We start from the raw sequence: 16386 nt of genomic DNA on the forward strand, positions 1-16386 counted from the left end.
AAGCCGGATTCTGGGATGCCAGTCACAAGCAAAGGTTTTGAACACTTGGCTCTTATGTTGAATATACATACATACATACATACATACATACATTTATTTATTTATTATTGATATATAACTAAATATATATTTATATATTATATATTTATTTGTATATATTTATATAACTGAAATATATATAAATATTTATTTATATATATAACTAAACATATGTATAAATTTGTTTAATTCCTATGCAGTAAAGTTGTTTTCTCTCTAAAGTAATGTTAGGAGTGTGTAAAGTTGACAGAAGAGGCTTCAGAAGCTGTAATAAGATTTTTCTTCTTTCTTTCCTGTTGCTCCACCCTGCACACAGATCTCTTTAAAAAGAATGTACCCGACTTGTGTCAACATATGTATGGACACGTTTACCTCTTGGTGTGGGCTTTGCTCTTGGGAATGAGTTCACCCCTCAGCACCTAGCACATGCCTGGCACATAGACCTATAGCATCCTCCCAATTCAATGAATGAAGATGAAGCTCAGGATATAATGTGGGGGTAGGGGGTGGACTGGGATATTACTGTGCTCAGAGATACCTACAACATAGAAAATACAGTTTCATGAAAAGTGTTCTAGATATCCAGCAAACTTCTACAGAGCTCAGGTTCCTCTGAAGTTTGAAAAAGCCCACTCGAGATCATTGCCTCTCAGTTCTGTTTAGATGCCCCAGGGTATCACCAGACAACTCAGGAATATCTTACAGTGACATTAGGTTTGTGTGTGAATGTGTTTCTAAAAAAAAAAAAAAGCCACCAGCCTCGCAGTGTCAAAATCCAACAAAATAATTTAACTAGATCAGAATTTCTCAAAGCGAGGGGTCCTAGACCAAGAGCATCAGAAGAATCTGAAATTTTATTACATTTCTTTAGATATCTCTGCTTCCACCCTGTGTCCCAATCTGGACCCCACCCTAGGCAACTAAAACTGAAACTTTTAACAGCTTCCCAAGTAACGAGTTACATGAAAGTTGAAAACTCATTACAAAAAAAATGGAATCTCTAAATAAACCTCCAAAGATCCTTTCTAAGGGTGCATAAATCTAGAAGACAGTTCTTGAAGTGTTTTGCACACTATTCATATTCCACTAATTAAAATATCTAACACATGAGTATTCTGGGTCACTTATTAAATAAGCAAGTCAAATCCGTCCATGTGTCCATAGGCTTATTATCTGCTGGTAGAATGAAAAGAGAATAACCATGTGAAAATTGATTCCGGTGAATCATCTTTGAGTTTGACCAGAACAGATCAAAATGACCAAATGTTCTCTTTGGGTCTCTAAATTAGTTATGGCATCTGCAAACTGAGATGCGAACTCATCTTCAAGTGTGGGGAGAAGGTTGTTTCTCTAACAGTCGGTGAAGGAAACGCGTTCACACTTTCTACTGGAGGAGCTACTTCAGTGGAAGAAAACCACTTGAAGGCTTTGTGTGGAAATGTAAAGTTCAAGTATGAAAATATTCAGTGTTTGGGGCTCACGTACACACGAACACATGGGACCTTGGTGATGTCGCTCAAAGTCTCAGGATTTCAGTTTGAGTTCTCTTTCACACGAAATACTTCATACGCTCTCTGGTGGTTCTCAACAGGGATTCCCTGAACCCTTAGGGTGCTTAAAAATATGAAGGAAGGGGTGTTCCATTTTCAGTATTTTAAAGTAACTGAAAGAAATTGTACTTTTATTCTGAAAATACTATACAGGACCAAGCGCAGTGGCTCACTGCTGTAACCCCAGCACTTTTGGAGGCCAAGGCAGGGGGATTACTTAAGTCCAGGAATTCGAGACCAGCCTAGGCAGCATAGCAAGATCATGTCTCTACCCCCCCCCAAAAAAACTTTTTTTTTGAGTAGGAGTCTCACTGTCGCCCAGGCTGAAGTGCAGTGGCACACTCCCAGCCACCACAGCCTCAACCTGCTGGGCTCAGGTGCTCCTTCCACCTCAGCCTTCCAAGTAACTGGAACCACAAATACATGCCACCACACTCAGCTATTATTTATTTATTTATTTATTTATTTATTTATTTATTTATTTATTTATTGTAGAGATGAGATCTCACCAAGTTGCCCAGGCTGGTCTCGAACTCCTGGACTCAGGCAATCCTCTTGCCTCTGCCTCCCAAAGTGCTGGGATTACAGGCATGAGCCACCATGTCTGGCCAAAAAATTGTTTTAAAAAAAATTAACTGGGCATGGTGGCACATGCCCACAGTTCCAGCTGCTCAGCAGGCTGAAGCAGAAGGATCATCTGAGCCCAGGAGGTCGAGGCTGCATTGAACTGTGATGGTGCCACTGCACTCAAGCCTGGGCAACAGAGTGAAGTCCCGACTCAAAAACGAAAACAAAACACTATACAGTCCAACATTTTCAAGTGCCTGCTTTGGGAACCAAGTGCATAAACTCATAGTGGTTCTTTGAGAGCTCTTTGACGTATTCGTCTGTTCGTCCACAGAGGAAGTGGAAAATAGTTGCAGCGTGATGCGTGTTAGGGTGTCATGGGAACGCGTGGGAGACCGTGAGCTGTGGAGAAGGGCTGTCAAGAGAAACTGGAGAGTAGCTCATGTCTAGACTGGAGTGGAAGATAGCACCTGTCAGGGGCAGAAGCTGGATAAGAGAGTAACGTAGGGAAAAGCTCAGAGAGGACAAACACACTGTGCCCCGGGCACTGCAAATAATGAAATATGACAGAAAGTTAGGAATTGATTGGGGTTAGAGGCAAGTGGAGGAAGATCAGGGGTGATGGGTGAGCCCAGAGAGTTGAGCAGAGCGGAGGTGTGTAACAGCCTTGATGATCCAGAAGACGGTGGGCAGCTTCAAAGGAGCCAAAAGAAAAGAAAGGTCAGGAGCAGTGGCTCACGCCTGTAATCCCAGCACTTGGGGAGGTTGAGGCAAAAGGATTGCTTGAGTCCTAGAGTTCAAGACCAGCCTGGGCAGCATAGTGAGAAACTGTCTCTTAAACAAAAATAGAAATGAAAGAGATGAAAGTGTAGAATGGGCACGATCAGACTCATACTGCATTTAAAAAAGTAAAATGCAGCCAGGCTCGGTGGCTCAGCCTGTAATCCTGCGCCTTTGGGAGGCTGAGGTGAGTGAATTGCCTGAGCCTGCGGGTACGAGACCCGCCTGGGCAACTTGGTGCGACCTCATCTCTACAATAAATCAAAAATCAGCCCGGTGTGGTAGCGCACGCCTGTAGTTCCAGCTACTCCGAAGGCTGAGGCGGAAGGATCGCCGGCGCCCAGGAGGTCGAGGCTGCGGTGGCCGGGAGCGGCCACTGCACTCCAGTCTGGGCGACAGCGTGAGACTCCAACTCAAAAAATAAAAAATAAAAAAGTACAATGACAGCCCCAATGCTGACAATGGATTGGAGGAGGCAGGACCAGGGCAGAGAGAGTGGGCAGACACCACCACAGAAATCCCTGAGAGAAGTGTTGAGGAACTCAAGAAGGCAGTGGCATTGGGGGTGGAAGATGAGAATAAAACGTGTAGATGATAAGAACAGCTATTTCTTGACATGTCATTGGGTGTGGGTGGAAAGGAGAGGGTGGAGTCAAGGAGGATTCTGGAAAACACAGTGAGAGGGCATTACCACGGTGGACAGTAGAGCCCCAGCCACCGAGGAAGGCACGACGGTGCTTCTTCGTCCACGCTGATGAGAGCGCCGTGTGGACTGTGGGATCAGACCTGGGTTTAGCCACCTCCCACCCTGCCCGCCAAGCTCTGTAATCCAGAGGTGCTACTGAATCTCGCCATGCCTCAGTCCCTGTCTGTAAGACGTATGTCATGAAACCTTCCTTTTAGATTCTCAAGGGGTAGGGGAAAAGGGATAGGATGGATTTCTCTAATGTTTCCTTTCTCGGCATCTCCATTGTTCATTGTCATGTTACCATCTTTATCTCAAGCTCAGTGATCCTGCCCAGTTCTGGGCAAAATCGAGGACAGGGCCATGAGAGTTTCTTGGAACTTGCTAGCACTGCTCAAAGTCTAAAGGAAGAAAGGAGCTCTTTGTCATGGACACGCTGGCCCAGGGGACACCAAGAATCTGCTGGGAACGAGACCCCCTATGTCAGCAGAGGCCTGGTGATCCTGGCCATACCATCCCACCTTCCCCAGAACGTTCCTTTATAGTACCTTCAGACCAGCACACGGTCTGCCCCAAAGGCTGCTGTGAGGAGAAACTGTGATTCTGTGTAAAAATGCTTCGTCACTCCAAAGGCACAGTCATTCTTGTTCCTGCTGGTCTGAGCACAATGCATCCCACCACCACCATTTTGTCTTTCTCTGTCTCTCTGTGCCTCTCTCTCCCCTCCCTTCCTCTCTCCCTCTCCCTCACTCTTTCCCTCTCTCTCCCTCTCTTCCCCCCTCCTTCCACCCTGTCTCCCTCTCTCCGTCTCCCTCTTCCCTCTCCCTCTCTCTCCCTCCCCCACACACACCACAGTTTTACCGACACACAAGCCATCAAAGCCACACTGGAGACAGGAGGACCATGCCTGAGCCATTATGGAAGAGGAATTGTTTCCTTCCAAGTAATTGACACATGATAGCAGCCCATATTGTCATAGGCATTGGATGAACAGCACCCTTCAGTACCTGGCACCACAGCTTCCCTTAATGGGAGAAAACATTTATATGTAATCACAGTGATACAGGAACAAGGAGGCAGGTGCTCAGTGAAGAGTGTCTGTGATTCTCCCACGAGGACACAATCATGCTAAGAGGCCCCCAGCCTTGGTAGGCAGGAGGGCCAGGGACTTTCTAGAATGAGCTATTTGGGATGAGACTCAGCCCTGAGTCTTTGGGCAAGGGGGAGGGGGAATGGAGGGGGCTGGAGGGGTCATTTCCCTGTGCACAGCCAGCCATACTCCTGCTCTCTGAGCAGAGAGCTTGGGGTTAGCCTTCTCAACACGTAGCGGCTCTGTGTCTTCCTCCCTGCCTTCCTCTGTCTCCCAAGAGGGACATCAGAGAGAACTAGACTCTCAGACCACCTTTCCACCTAATGAGGGAGATGAGACAGACAGAAGGAATGCAAAGATGATTCTGCTATTTAGGATGTAACAAAACATAAAAGCCATAGCATCTTCGGGGATGTCTTGCTTATATTCCAAAAGACTACCACATGAAATATGTAAATCCAGAGATTGGAGTTAAAGGGGTCAGCCCTGGAGAACGCTAGGCCCTCAAGAAAAAGGAACTACTCAGCACCACCATTCAGGTGGCATGCTGAAGACGTGTTTGATTTGGACCTCAACGATCCAGCCTCTGCTGTTCTACAATCTAGGACATGAATGCATTAGCACTTGGACTTCGGCTTGAATTGCAAATTTGATATTTGTTGTTCATATTTTAAAAAGCTACAACAGATGCTTGGAAAACATTAGGGTTTTGCTGGCTAGGGAACAGAAATATTATCATCCTACCTATTTGTATCTTGAGGGTCCAGGAAGCATTCTGTCTCCATTGCAGTTGTGACTGCTGGTGTCACTGAATTTTAAAACTAAAGCTAGGGCTCAGTGAGTGCTTGCTGGATACCAGGTGTACATGTCTTCTGTCTTATTTCTTTCTTTTTTTTTTTTTTTTTTGAATTAGACTCTCATTCTGTTGCCCAGGCTGGAGTGCAGTGGCAGCTCACAGCCACCCCAGCGTCAACCCACTGGGCTCCAGCGATCCTTCCGCCTCAGCCTTCCAAGTAGCCGGAACTACAAGTGCATGCTACCACGCTCGGCTAATTTTTGATTTATTGTAGAGACGAGGTCTCACCAAGTTGCCCGGGCTGGTTTTGAACCCACGGACTCAGGCAGTCCACTCACCTCGGCTTCCCAAAGTGAATGACAGGCTGAGCCACTGAACCCGGCCATATCATTTTATTTAAATTTACCCTCACAGTTACTCTGTGAGTTAGATGTTATTAACCCACTTTGTAGATAAGAACACCCAGGCTGAGCCACCGAGCCCAGCTTATAGTCACTCTTAGGGAGGGGATTGGAGTCTGAACCCAGGTATTCTGACTCCAGAGCTAGTGCTCCTGTCTCTATACTATCTTACCCAGCAGATAAGAACCCATTACCTGAGTGAGCATGTGAAATCCAGCAAAGAATTGGTGACTGCATAACCTGCTTGCACAAGATGGGAGCCCCTGAATCTGGCATGGCAGAATATCTCTTTGACGAACTCACCTCCCTGGGAAAAAGTGTTGACAGCTAAGCTTCCCCATAGCCACTGGGTGACTTCCTTGATCACCAAGGCAGTGCATGCATGTTGGGGTTTCTTTTACCTTTTCTATAGGTTGTACCAAACATCCATTTCAGTTCTTTGATTTGTATCATTCCTTCAAATAAATAAATATGGTACCCCCCCGAGAGAGAGAGAGAGAGAGAGAGAGAGATCATGTGTGGCCTGGCCAAGGACAATAGCAGTGAGGATGGAGGTGAGTGTGCCTGTTAGCATGACATTTTGAGGTTGAGCCCATAGGGTTTGGTGACTGGTGAGGTGGGTGGTTTCAGGGAAAAAACGCTTAAGTTTCTGACTTGGGGAGCTGGATACATCCTGAGATAGGGAACACTTGTGAGGATCATACTTGAGTCACAAGAAATAATAAGCTCAGTTCTGGGGCATGCTGGGCTTCAGATGTCTGTGAAATGTCCAGCAGGAGGACATTGGACTTGGTGGAACAGAGGAGACGGGGTTGCATACATTGTTTGGGGCCCCTCAGCCTGGAAAAGATAGCTGGAGCCATAGTCATAGATGAAACTGTCTAGGGCAGCATGTTGAATGAGCAGAAGGAAGGGAAAAGAGCCAGACGCAGTTGCTCACACCTAGAATCCCAGCATTTTGGGAGGCCAAGGTGGAAAGACTGCTTGAGCCCAGGAGTTCAAGACCAGCCTAGGCAACATAGCATAGCAAGACCTTGTCTCTACAAAAAATGCAGAAATTAGTCAAGCGTGGTATTGTGCATCTGTAGTCCCAGGCTACTCGGGAGGCAGAGATGGGAGGATCACCTAAGCCCATGAGGCTGAGGCTGCAGTGATCCCAGGTTGTACCACTGCACTCCAACCTGAGTGAGACCTGTCTCAAAAAAAAAAAGGGGGCGGGGGACAGGGGAGGGAAACTTAAGACAAAACATGGAAGAATCCCATGGAAAGAATTCTAAGAGACTGAGAAAGAGCTGATGATGGAGAGAAAGGGAAAATCAGGAAAAGGCATTGTGCAGTGGAAACAGGCTTTTAGAGAGTGGGATACTGTATCCCAAGGTGCTGGAAAGGCAAAGCCAAATAAGGACTGAAAGGAAGCTTCAGAAGTTGACGTTGGCCGGGAGCAGTGGCTCAAGCCTGTAATCCTAGCACTTTGGGGGGCTGAGGCTAGAGGATTGCCTGAGCCCGGGTTTGAGACCAGCCTGAGCAACTTGGTGAGACCTCATCTCTACAATAAATGAAAAAATTAGCCGGGCATTGTAGCGTGCGCCTGTAGTTCCGGCTACTTGGGAAAGCTCAAGCAGAAGGACCACAGAAGCCCAGCACGTCAACACTGAGGTGGCTGTGAACGTGCCACCGCACTCCAACCTGGGTGATGGAATGAGGCTCCGACTCAAAAAAAAAAAAAAAAGTTGACGTTAAACACGAATTTTCAGTTCTATGCTATTCAGTAAATATGTCAAATTCTATATTCTTAGAGGGTTTTTTTAGTATATTGTGAAATGTTGTTGATTTAATTCCTTGATGTTCTCAATTAAGTTGTGGTAAGAATTTAAGAGAGGTATTAACAGCTTTCTTGAATGTGATACATTCTGGTCCAAGTTTCATCTCTAGCATTCATTCTGAAAATAATAACAGATGATCCTTCCCTGTGAGAGGAGTCCTGCCTTTAACTGTCTCTTTCCTTTTGTTGTCCACTCTCCAATTTTTAGATTGTTGCCTGTCTCTTAGCCCTGTGAGCTCTGCTTTTAGATTTAAAATCTTTTTCTGTCTGGGCATGGTGACTCAGGCCTGTAATTCTGGAAGGCCAAAGCAGGAGAATTGCTTGAGCCCAGAGGTTCGAGACCAGCCTAGGCAACATAGCAAGACCTCAACTCTACAAAAAATTTTTGTTTTAATTAGCCAGGCATGGTGGTGTGCATCATGTGCTTGGAGACTGAGGCAGGAAGATTGCTGAGTCTAGGAGGTCGAGGCTGTGGTTAGCCCCGATTGTGCCTTGTACTCCAGCCGGAGTGGCAGAGTGAGACTTGACCCGAAATATGAAAAATTTTAAAAAGATGAAGCCTTTTCCCATCGAATGTGCATGGCAGTGTTGCCTGATTTTGAAATGAGAAGTCGAATTGCTTTCCTCTGTGTTCTAAAGCATATAAAAGTTAACTCAGAACAATACCCATCCCGACGCTTAGGGAGTAAAATATGACTTGAGATTTAGTCATCCTCTTCCCTGTTTCTTTTCCAGCTCCAAGAGACGGTGAAAAGGAAGCTGGAAGGAGCCCGATCCCCGCTTAATGGAGACCAGCAGAATGGTGCTTGCGATGGGAATTTTTCTCCCACCAGCAAGCGGATCCGGAAGGACATTTCTGCAGGGATGGACGCTATCAACAACTTGCCCAACAACATGCCGCTGCCCTCTGCGTCCCCTCTTCACCAACTTGACCTGAAGCCTTCTTTGCCCTTACCGAACAGCGGGACCCACACTCCTGGGCTTCTAGAAGATCTCGGGAAGAACGGCAGGCTCCCCGAGATCAAACTCCCCGTCAACGGCTGCAGTGACCTAGAACATGGCTTCACCCTCCTGCAGGGCAAAGACCTCAAACAGGAACCTCTCGACGACCCGACGTGCATAGACACATCCGAGACGTCTCTTTCTAATCAGAACAAGCTGTTCTCAGACATCAACCTGAACGATCAGGAGTGGCAAGAATTAATCGATGAGCTGGCCAACACGGTCCCCGAAGATGACATACAGGACCTGTTCAACGAAGACTTTGAAGAGAAGAAGGAGCCAGAATTCTCACAGCCGGCGGCTGAGACCCCTCTCTCCCAGGAGAGCGCGAGTGTGAAGAGCGACCCGTCTCACTCCCCTTTCACACACGTCTCCTTGGGCTCTCCCCAGGCCAGGCCTTCTTCGTCGGGGCCTCCCTTTTCGGCCGTCTCCACTGCCACGAGTTTGCCGTCTGTTGCCAACACGCCCGTGGCTCCCAACCCTGCTGGCTCGCCCGCCAACTGTGCTGCCCAGTCCCCTCAGACGCCAAGCCAGGCCCACACTCCGGGCCAAGCACCCCCTCGGCCTGGGAACGGCTATCTCCTGAACCCAGCAGCAGCGACGGTGGTGGCCGGTGCAGGCTCAGGCCCTGTGGCTGTGCCCAGCTCTGATATGTCCCCCGCGGAGCAGCTCAAGCAGATGGCCGCCCAGCAGCAGCAGAGGGCCAAGCTCATGCAGCAGAAGCCCCAGCAGCACTCGAGTCAGACCTCCAGCTGGTCTCCCTTGGGGCCTCCGTCCAGTCCATACGGAGCAGCTTTTCCTGCAGAAAAACCAAATAGCCCCATGATGTACCCCCAAGCCTTTAACAACCAAAACCCTCTAGTGCCTCCCATGGCAAGCAACCTGCAGAAGACGACCATGAACAACTACCTCCCTCAGAATCACATGAACATGATCAATCAGCAGCCAAATAACTTAGGCCCCAACTCCTTGAGCAAACAGCACAACCTTCTCACCTACGGCAACACGAAGCCTCTGACCCACTTCAACGCGGACTTGGGTCAGAGGATGACCCCCCCGATGGCCAACCCCAACAAAAACCCCCTGACGCCATTTATGCAGCCCCAGCAGCAGCCGCAGCCGCCGCCGCCGCCGCCCCAGCTCCAGGCTCCCAGGGCACACCTGAGTGAGGACCAGAAACGCATGCTTCTCATGAAGCAGAAAGGAGTGATGGGTCAGTCCCTGGCCTATGCCGCGCTGCCGTCGTCCCACGGTCAGGTGAGTGTGCGAGTGAGACACGCTGCACCTGCGGTCCTCGGGTGCGTTTCGGGCTGTTGGGTGTGACGATGCTGTCTGAGCTTCAGCGGAAGTGGGGTCTCCTTATCCGCAGAAATCCTCCCTGCACATCCTCCCGTGGTTGCCAGGTTGGGGCCCCCCGCTTTCTTCTAAGAGATGAAAAGAGCGTGGCCAAGAAGCATGTTTGCTTATTTATTTATTATTGTTAATTTAGAGTTGTGGGGGTTTCGAGGTTTTTTGTTTGTTTGTTTTATGAAATGTTGTTGATGTAATTCCTTGATGTTCTCAATTAAGTGGTGGCAAGAATTTAAGAGAGGTATTAATAGCTTTCTTGAGTGCAATACGTTCTGGTCCAAGTCTCATGTCTAGCATTCATTCCAAAAATAATAACAGATGATCCTTCCCCAGGAGAGAAGTCCTGCCTTTGACTGTCTCTTTCCTTTTGTTCTTTACCCTCCGATGTTTAGAGTGTTGTCTGTCTCTTAGCCCCACGAGCTCCACTGTTAGATAAAAGCAGAGGATTTGCTACATAAGCAGGTTGTGTGCAGGTGAGGTCTGGGCTTCCAGCAGGTCCCCTCTCCCCTGATAGTGGGCCTGGTCCCCAGTGTGTTGTCCACATGCCTCTCCATCCCCAGCAGTGGCCAGCGTCTACCACTCCCACTCTTGGCACAAGAAGCTTTCCTGTATTTGAATGCCAAGGAATCCACCTTCTGTGATTCCCAACCGCAGATAAGAATTACATAAAATTCTCCCCCTGAGGTAGGCGGGCTGCAGAGGTCATAAGACCCAACGCAGTATTATCTCTGGAACATCTCTCCCAGGTCACACAATCCTAGGCTCACAATCTGAGGCTCGGGGTAGGAAGGTGGGGACATTTAAGGTTCTCCACAGTGGTTTTATAAGGTGTGAGCAAACTTCCGCTGTCTTACTGAATTATAAATGATGGAAATTTGGATTCTTGATGTTCAAATATGGGAGAGTCTTCCTTGTTGTCAAAGTAAAGTGGAGGATAGATTTGTCCAGGACCAGTCAGTGTTGAAATACCTGCTGCTGGGCTAGCAACAGTTAGAAGCTGGTTCAGTCTTGTTGCTTGAGAGTACAGTAAGTCCCCTACATATGAACCTTCAAGTTGCAAACCTGCAAAAATATGAATGTGGGTTCATTTGTCCAATCATGTAAGTTAGTTCATGTGTTGGGTATGCATTGTCACATGCATGCATCCTCTACAAGTGGTTGTGCTTTTGTGTACTTTACTGTACCGGACTGTAGGAAGCAGTCCTGCATCTTTATTTCAAGCCCAGATGTCTGGAAGCAAGCATATAAACAGTAACCATATAGCTGGTATAGCCAATTGTGTTAGTTGGGTACCTAGGCTAACTTTGTCAGACTCACAAATACATTAGACTTACAAGCATGCTCCTGTAACAGAACTCCGTCATATGTCGGGGGCTTACTGGACAGTGAAACCTGTCCCATCCATTCAGTTCTATTTCTGGAAAATTTGATGGTGAATATATCTTGGTGCTGAATTAAAACAAAGACTCCTCTTTCCCAGTGTCTTCCTTCCTGACATTCTGACTTGGGGGTACAGGACTCTCAGTGTGTTTGGCAAAAAATGAGTTGAAGAGCAGATACTCATTGACAAGCATTTCACTGTCTGCGTCCTGACCAAAGGCAAGCAGCCAAAACTGCTTCAGTTAACACTTTGCCCCGAAGGAAAGGAGGAGGCGGGGCAAATGTACCTTTAAAGTCATCTTCCCCCAACGCAGATGAATTCATGAGGGATAACCTTTCTGCCAGTGCTGTGCTGTGCCCAGCCCTTCCGGGATATAGGCTCGGGCATTCTCGTTGGAGATGTTGCAGAAAAAAAAGTCTTTGTTTTAGAGGTTCTCGTGTTGAAACAGGTTCTTCCCAGCGCTTGGATAGGTGTCCACAGTTGGATATCTTAGAAGGCCTGAGAAGTAATACAGGTAGGTCTCGCCTGGCGTGGTTGTCTGAATCTTGCATCTCCTGGAGTGTCTCACCCCGCCCTCCACCCCCAAGCTTGATGGACGCTTTGGGGCTGGAGGTTGTGCTGGCCTGCAGAGACAGGCCTGAGCTCTGTGGCTTCCTTCCTGTTCCCTCTCTGCCTTCCAACCAGAAAACCTCACCATGGCCTCTTGTCTATACATGCCAGCCAGGTCTAAAAAAACTCTGTCTGGATAAATCAAAGGATAGCTTGGTGGACATCAACTGCAATGAGTAGCTGGTGGGAAAACATCGCTGAAATGTGAACTTTTATATTTTATCTTGGCTTCATGAAAAGAAAAAATACCTTTGGAAAAATTCAGCATTTTATACACTTAAGATTAACTTGTGAAGCAGGCAAAAATACAGTCAACATAGAGGGATGTTTGTGGCAGGCCAGACGCCCTGGGAAGTTTTTGAGATCACAGGCTGTCAGAATGGACTGTTGTTCATCGTAATACCAATTGTGCTTCTGCGTTCACTGTTTTCACACCAGCTACTGTTTTCACCCTGGCTACAAAGTGTGTCCTTCGAGCCAGACCAAAGGTGATGAATTTCAATTCACAGGCTCTGTGGACATGTGGGTGCAAGAAGGCACCCACCCTCACCCTCATCCTCACTAAAGGCTTTCAAAATGTGTTACCTTGGAACACGGCTTCTGTCTTTGTGGGAACGTGACTTTTAAAGGGGCTTATATCCAGTCCTTTTGCCCAAGGGTGAGTCACTAGAGCCATCAGCTACAGAGGTCATGTTTTGAAAGGACTCAGTCAGGTGAAGAAACAAAATGATGGTTTTCTGATTAAATCTGTGAGCTCCTCCTCTCTTCCTCTGTCTCACCAGGTTCTTTTAGGGTAGACAGAATCTTCCTTTGTGAGGCCTCATTAGAATAATCACTTCTTAACCTCATAAACCATGGTCAGGTAAAAGCACGCTTTTTAATGAAATATTAACTCACCGCTGTTTGAAACAAGCTTCAGAATACGCATAGAAACATGTGAGTGTCTTTCTGCAAACATACCATTTATTTCATGTGTTTATCTGATGGTGCAGCAATATTTACATAGCTCTCAGAATAATTACACCATATGTGGGTACATTGCACAAATACTAGCACGAATTACAGGAGAGATATGAAATATAATTATGCATCGGTGTAGTTCAGTTTTGTTTTCTGCTGTTGCCAGTGAAAATTCACTATATTCTTTGTTGACTGCAAGGACCATGATCAACACTTCATTTTAATGGATGACTTGCACTGCAAAGCCTATTAGGCATATTTAATTTAAGAAAATTATATAGATGTTTACTTATTTGAGACACAGAAAATATTGTTTCTCTCAGAAATGAATAGAAATGCATTCTCTTTCTAAATATTTCAAAAAAGAGAGAACCAAAAATAGATACCCCAAATTTTACAATTTTGAATGTTTTATCCAGTAATTCCACCTCTCAGAATTTATATGGTATTCTTTCTAGTCAGAGGTTTGAGCACAGATTATGCTCATGTTGTTACTTATAATAGTGAAAAATTGGAACCAAAATAAGTATTTTGGAAAAATAAACAATGTTAAGATATTAACGAAAGACTGACCACATGGAAATGCTGATAATATGAGGAAAACAAGCAGATCACAAAACAGTTTCTATGTTACGATCCAAATTGTGGTTTTTAATATGTATAGAAAAATACTGAATTCCTAAAATGTTAGGAATGCGACTTATTTCTGGTCAGAAAAATGATGAGTGATTATTGTTTTCTTCTTTATGTTTAACTGAATTCTCTAAATTTCCTATCATACGTGTGTTAATTCTACCATCAGGGAAAATGTTTTTTTTTTTAAGGAAGGGACACTCCTAATTCAAACAGTTTGCCCTTTGCTAATTCTTTGAGAGAGAGAGAAATTCTTAGTTGAACTGATTTTCCAGTTGGATTGAGGCAATACCATGATTTTCTATTCATTTGCGTAGACAAGTTGTGAATCCCTGCTTTAGTAGCTGGTCCTGAAACCTTTCTCCCACATTCAGGCTCTTCCTTTCTCCTCACTCTCTCTCCCAACCATGTTCTCCTGATTTCTATAAAACTTTAGCCCAGACAGTGACAATATCAAGAACACTTTCACCGTTACAAGTTTTCTAATCTTTTCTGGGTTATGTGTATGTATGAATTGTATAATATAATATATTCTATAAATATATATGAATTCTATAATATAATATATAATCCAATATATGAATAATATAATATATCCTATATTATATAGAGAATTCATTTGTTTTATATATATATTTCACTTTATACTTTGTTGACTACAAGGACCATGATCAATCCTTCATTTTAATGCATGACTTGAGCAACAAAGCCTATTAGTCATATTTATTTCAAGAAAATTATCTTATGTAGATGTTTACTTATTTGGGACACTTGTAGAAAATGTATATATATAATACATATATATATATAATGTGTGCATGTGGGTATGTCTATATGTGTATGTGTATACACACACACACACACACACACACACACACACACACATACATATATATATATATCATTTCTCAATTCCCTTTACTCTTTTTTTTTTCACTTTCTGGAATTTCTATTCATCATGGATTGGACCTCTTGGGTTGCTCTCTGAAAAAAACTTTGCTCTTTTAAATTGATACATAATATATGCACATATTTATGTGTTACATGTGATATTGTGTTACATGCATAGAATGTGTAATAGCAAGTCAAAGTATTTAGAGTATCCATCGCCTTGAGTATTTATCACTTCTGCCTGTTGGGAGCATTTTCAAGTCCTCTTTGCTAGCTATTTTGAAATATACATACATGCTTTCTAATTTTTAAAATATGTGTTTCTGTGATGAAATGCCCCGAACTTACTCCTTACTCTTGTCCCCTCTCCCTCTCTCTCATTTTAGCTAATTTTTGCATAGTGCCTAACACTGAGTCTTAAACGTAAGGATGTTTAATTAACTATTTGATGGTGATCATCAAAGTTTGGGCCAAAAAATATGTTTACAGTTGATTATCGACTCCAGTGGAAAAAGCATTAGCACAGATAACACAGAGCTGCTTCTGAGATCAAATAGAACCGAAAAGGCCTGTCTGAAAAGAACCCTTTGATGAGAGGTGGTTATCTTGAACCAGTGTAACAACAATGAGATTTCTGGGAAGGCAAACTCAATCCCTGTGTCTGACACACAAAAAACAATGGAACGACTGTGAAAGGAGTCAACGGAAAGCCAGCAACGGCTTGCTGGTCAAGGAAGGTCACAGGACTGTCTGGAAGAGCAGAAAGGGAGTCACTTCCAAATGGGGTGTCAATGTTTAATACTTAGACTCATAGGTCTGGATAAATCATAGCCTACTCTGCTAGCTTGTCCTCAACGTGTATGTTTTCTCTGTGTGTCTGTGTGTGTCATCATGAGTACATACAGGCTCCTATTTCACAGAATGTTTTCCCCTTCCAGTGTTATTTTGCCAGAATTTCTGGAGAACCCTGTGAGGTATATTATTATCAGCTTTTTAGCCATGAAATCTCCACAGAGAGAATAGAACGCCAATGTTCACAGCCACCATGGAAATATCTTTGAAGACACATTTTCCTTAACTTTAAGAACTTGGAGCCCCTTAGTCCAGTTTCCTTAGGATATGTATTGTTTACTTTATCCCAGTAATGCGTGCTCATGGTTTGGAAAGTTAAGTAGTACTCTAAGGCTTACAATGAGAAACAGCAGTTCCTTGCTTCACTCATGCTGTTCTTAATTTCTGTTTCCCAAAGGGCAACCACTTCCATTCACTAAGTTGTTTTCTCATTTGTCTCCATAAACTGCTGTTTCTCAATTCTTCAATTACTTGATTCTGTAGAAAATGAGGATTTAGCTTGCTTACAATACCTCCTCACAGACATACACAACCCCCTATACACACAGAGAATCTCTCTTTTTCTCTTCTCCATCCTCCCAGTAATAACAAGCTACATCACAAATTAAGATTTTAAAAAGGATTCCATATTGACACGACTGATTTTCCATAGTGCCTCACAGTTTAGCCAGGTAGTATATTATGATGGTCATTTTCTTTCTTGTATGGCTTGTTGTTTTCCTTGGAATTAATCATTGCCTTTTTAAAAAAATATTGTCTCTGCACCTACCTTCATCAGTCCATTCTCAAACTTTCCTGATCCTATAAAACTTTCAATATGATCAAACCCCCCAAATAAAATATTTTTTATTCTATTTTCTTTCCTTTTATCTTCCTCCCTTCCTCTCTCCTCCCTTCCTCCTTCCTTCTTTGCTTACTTTCCTGTCTCCCCTGAAGTTCTCTACCCTCTTTCTCCAACCTGATTCTGTTCTGTGGTTT

The 16386-nt window shown here is 44.7% G+C and overlaps 1 protein-coding gene across 1 annotated transcript in view; it reads left to right on the top strand.

The window, feature by feature from the left end:
* The window catches only part of MAML3 (mastermind like transcriptional coactivator 3), a 486970-nt gene that overhangs the window by 283491 nt on the left and 187093 nt on the right, over positions 1–16386 (top strand). The window contains exon 2 of the mRNA XM_021712078.1: positions 8466–9989. Within this exon, the coding sequence (XP_021567753.1) occupies positions 8466–9989 (1524 nt within the window). The remainder of the gene's footprint in view (positions 1–8465; positions 9990–16386) is intronic.

The sequence above is a fragment of the Carlito syrichta genome, unplaced genomic scaffold (genome assembly GCF_000164805.1).
Source record: "Carlito syrichta isolate Samal-C Ts95f unplaced genomic scaffold, Tarsius_syrichta-2.0.1 Scaffold303049, whole genome shotgun sequence".
Taxonomy (NCBI): Eukaryota; Metazoa; Chordata; class Mammalia; order Primates; family Tarsiidae; genus Carlito; species Carlito syrichta.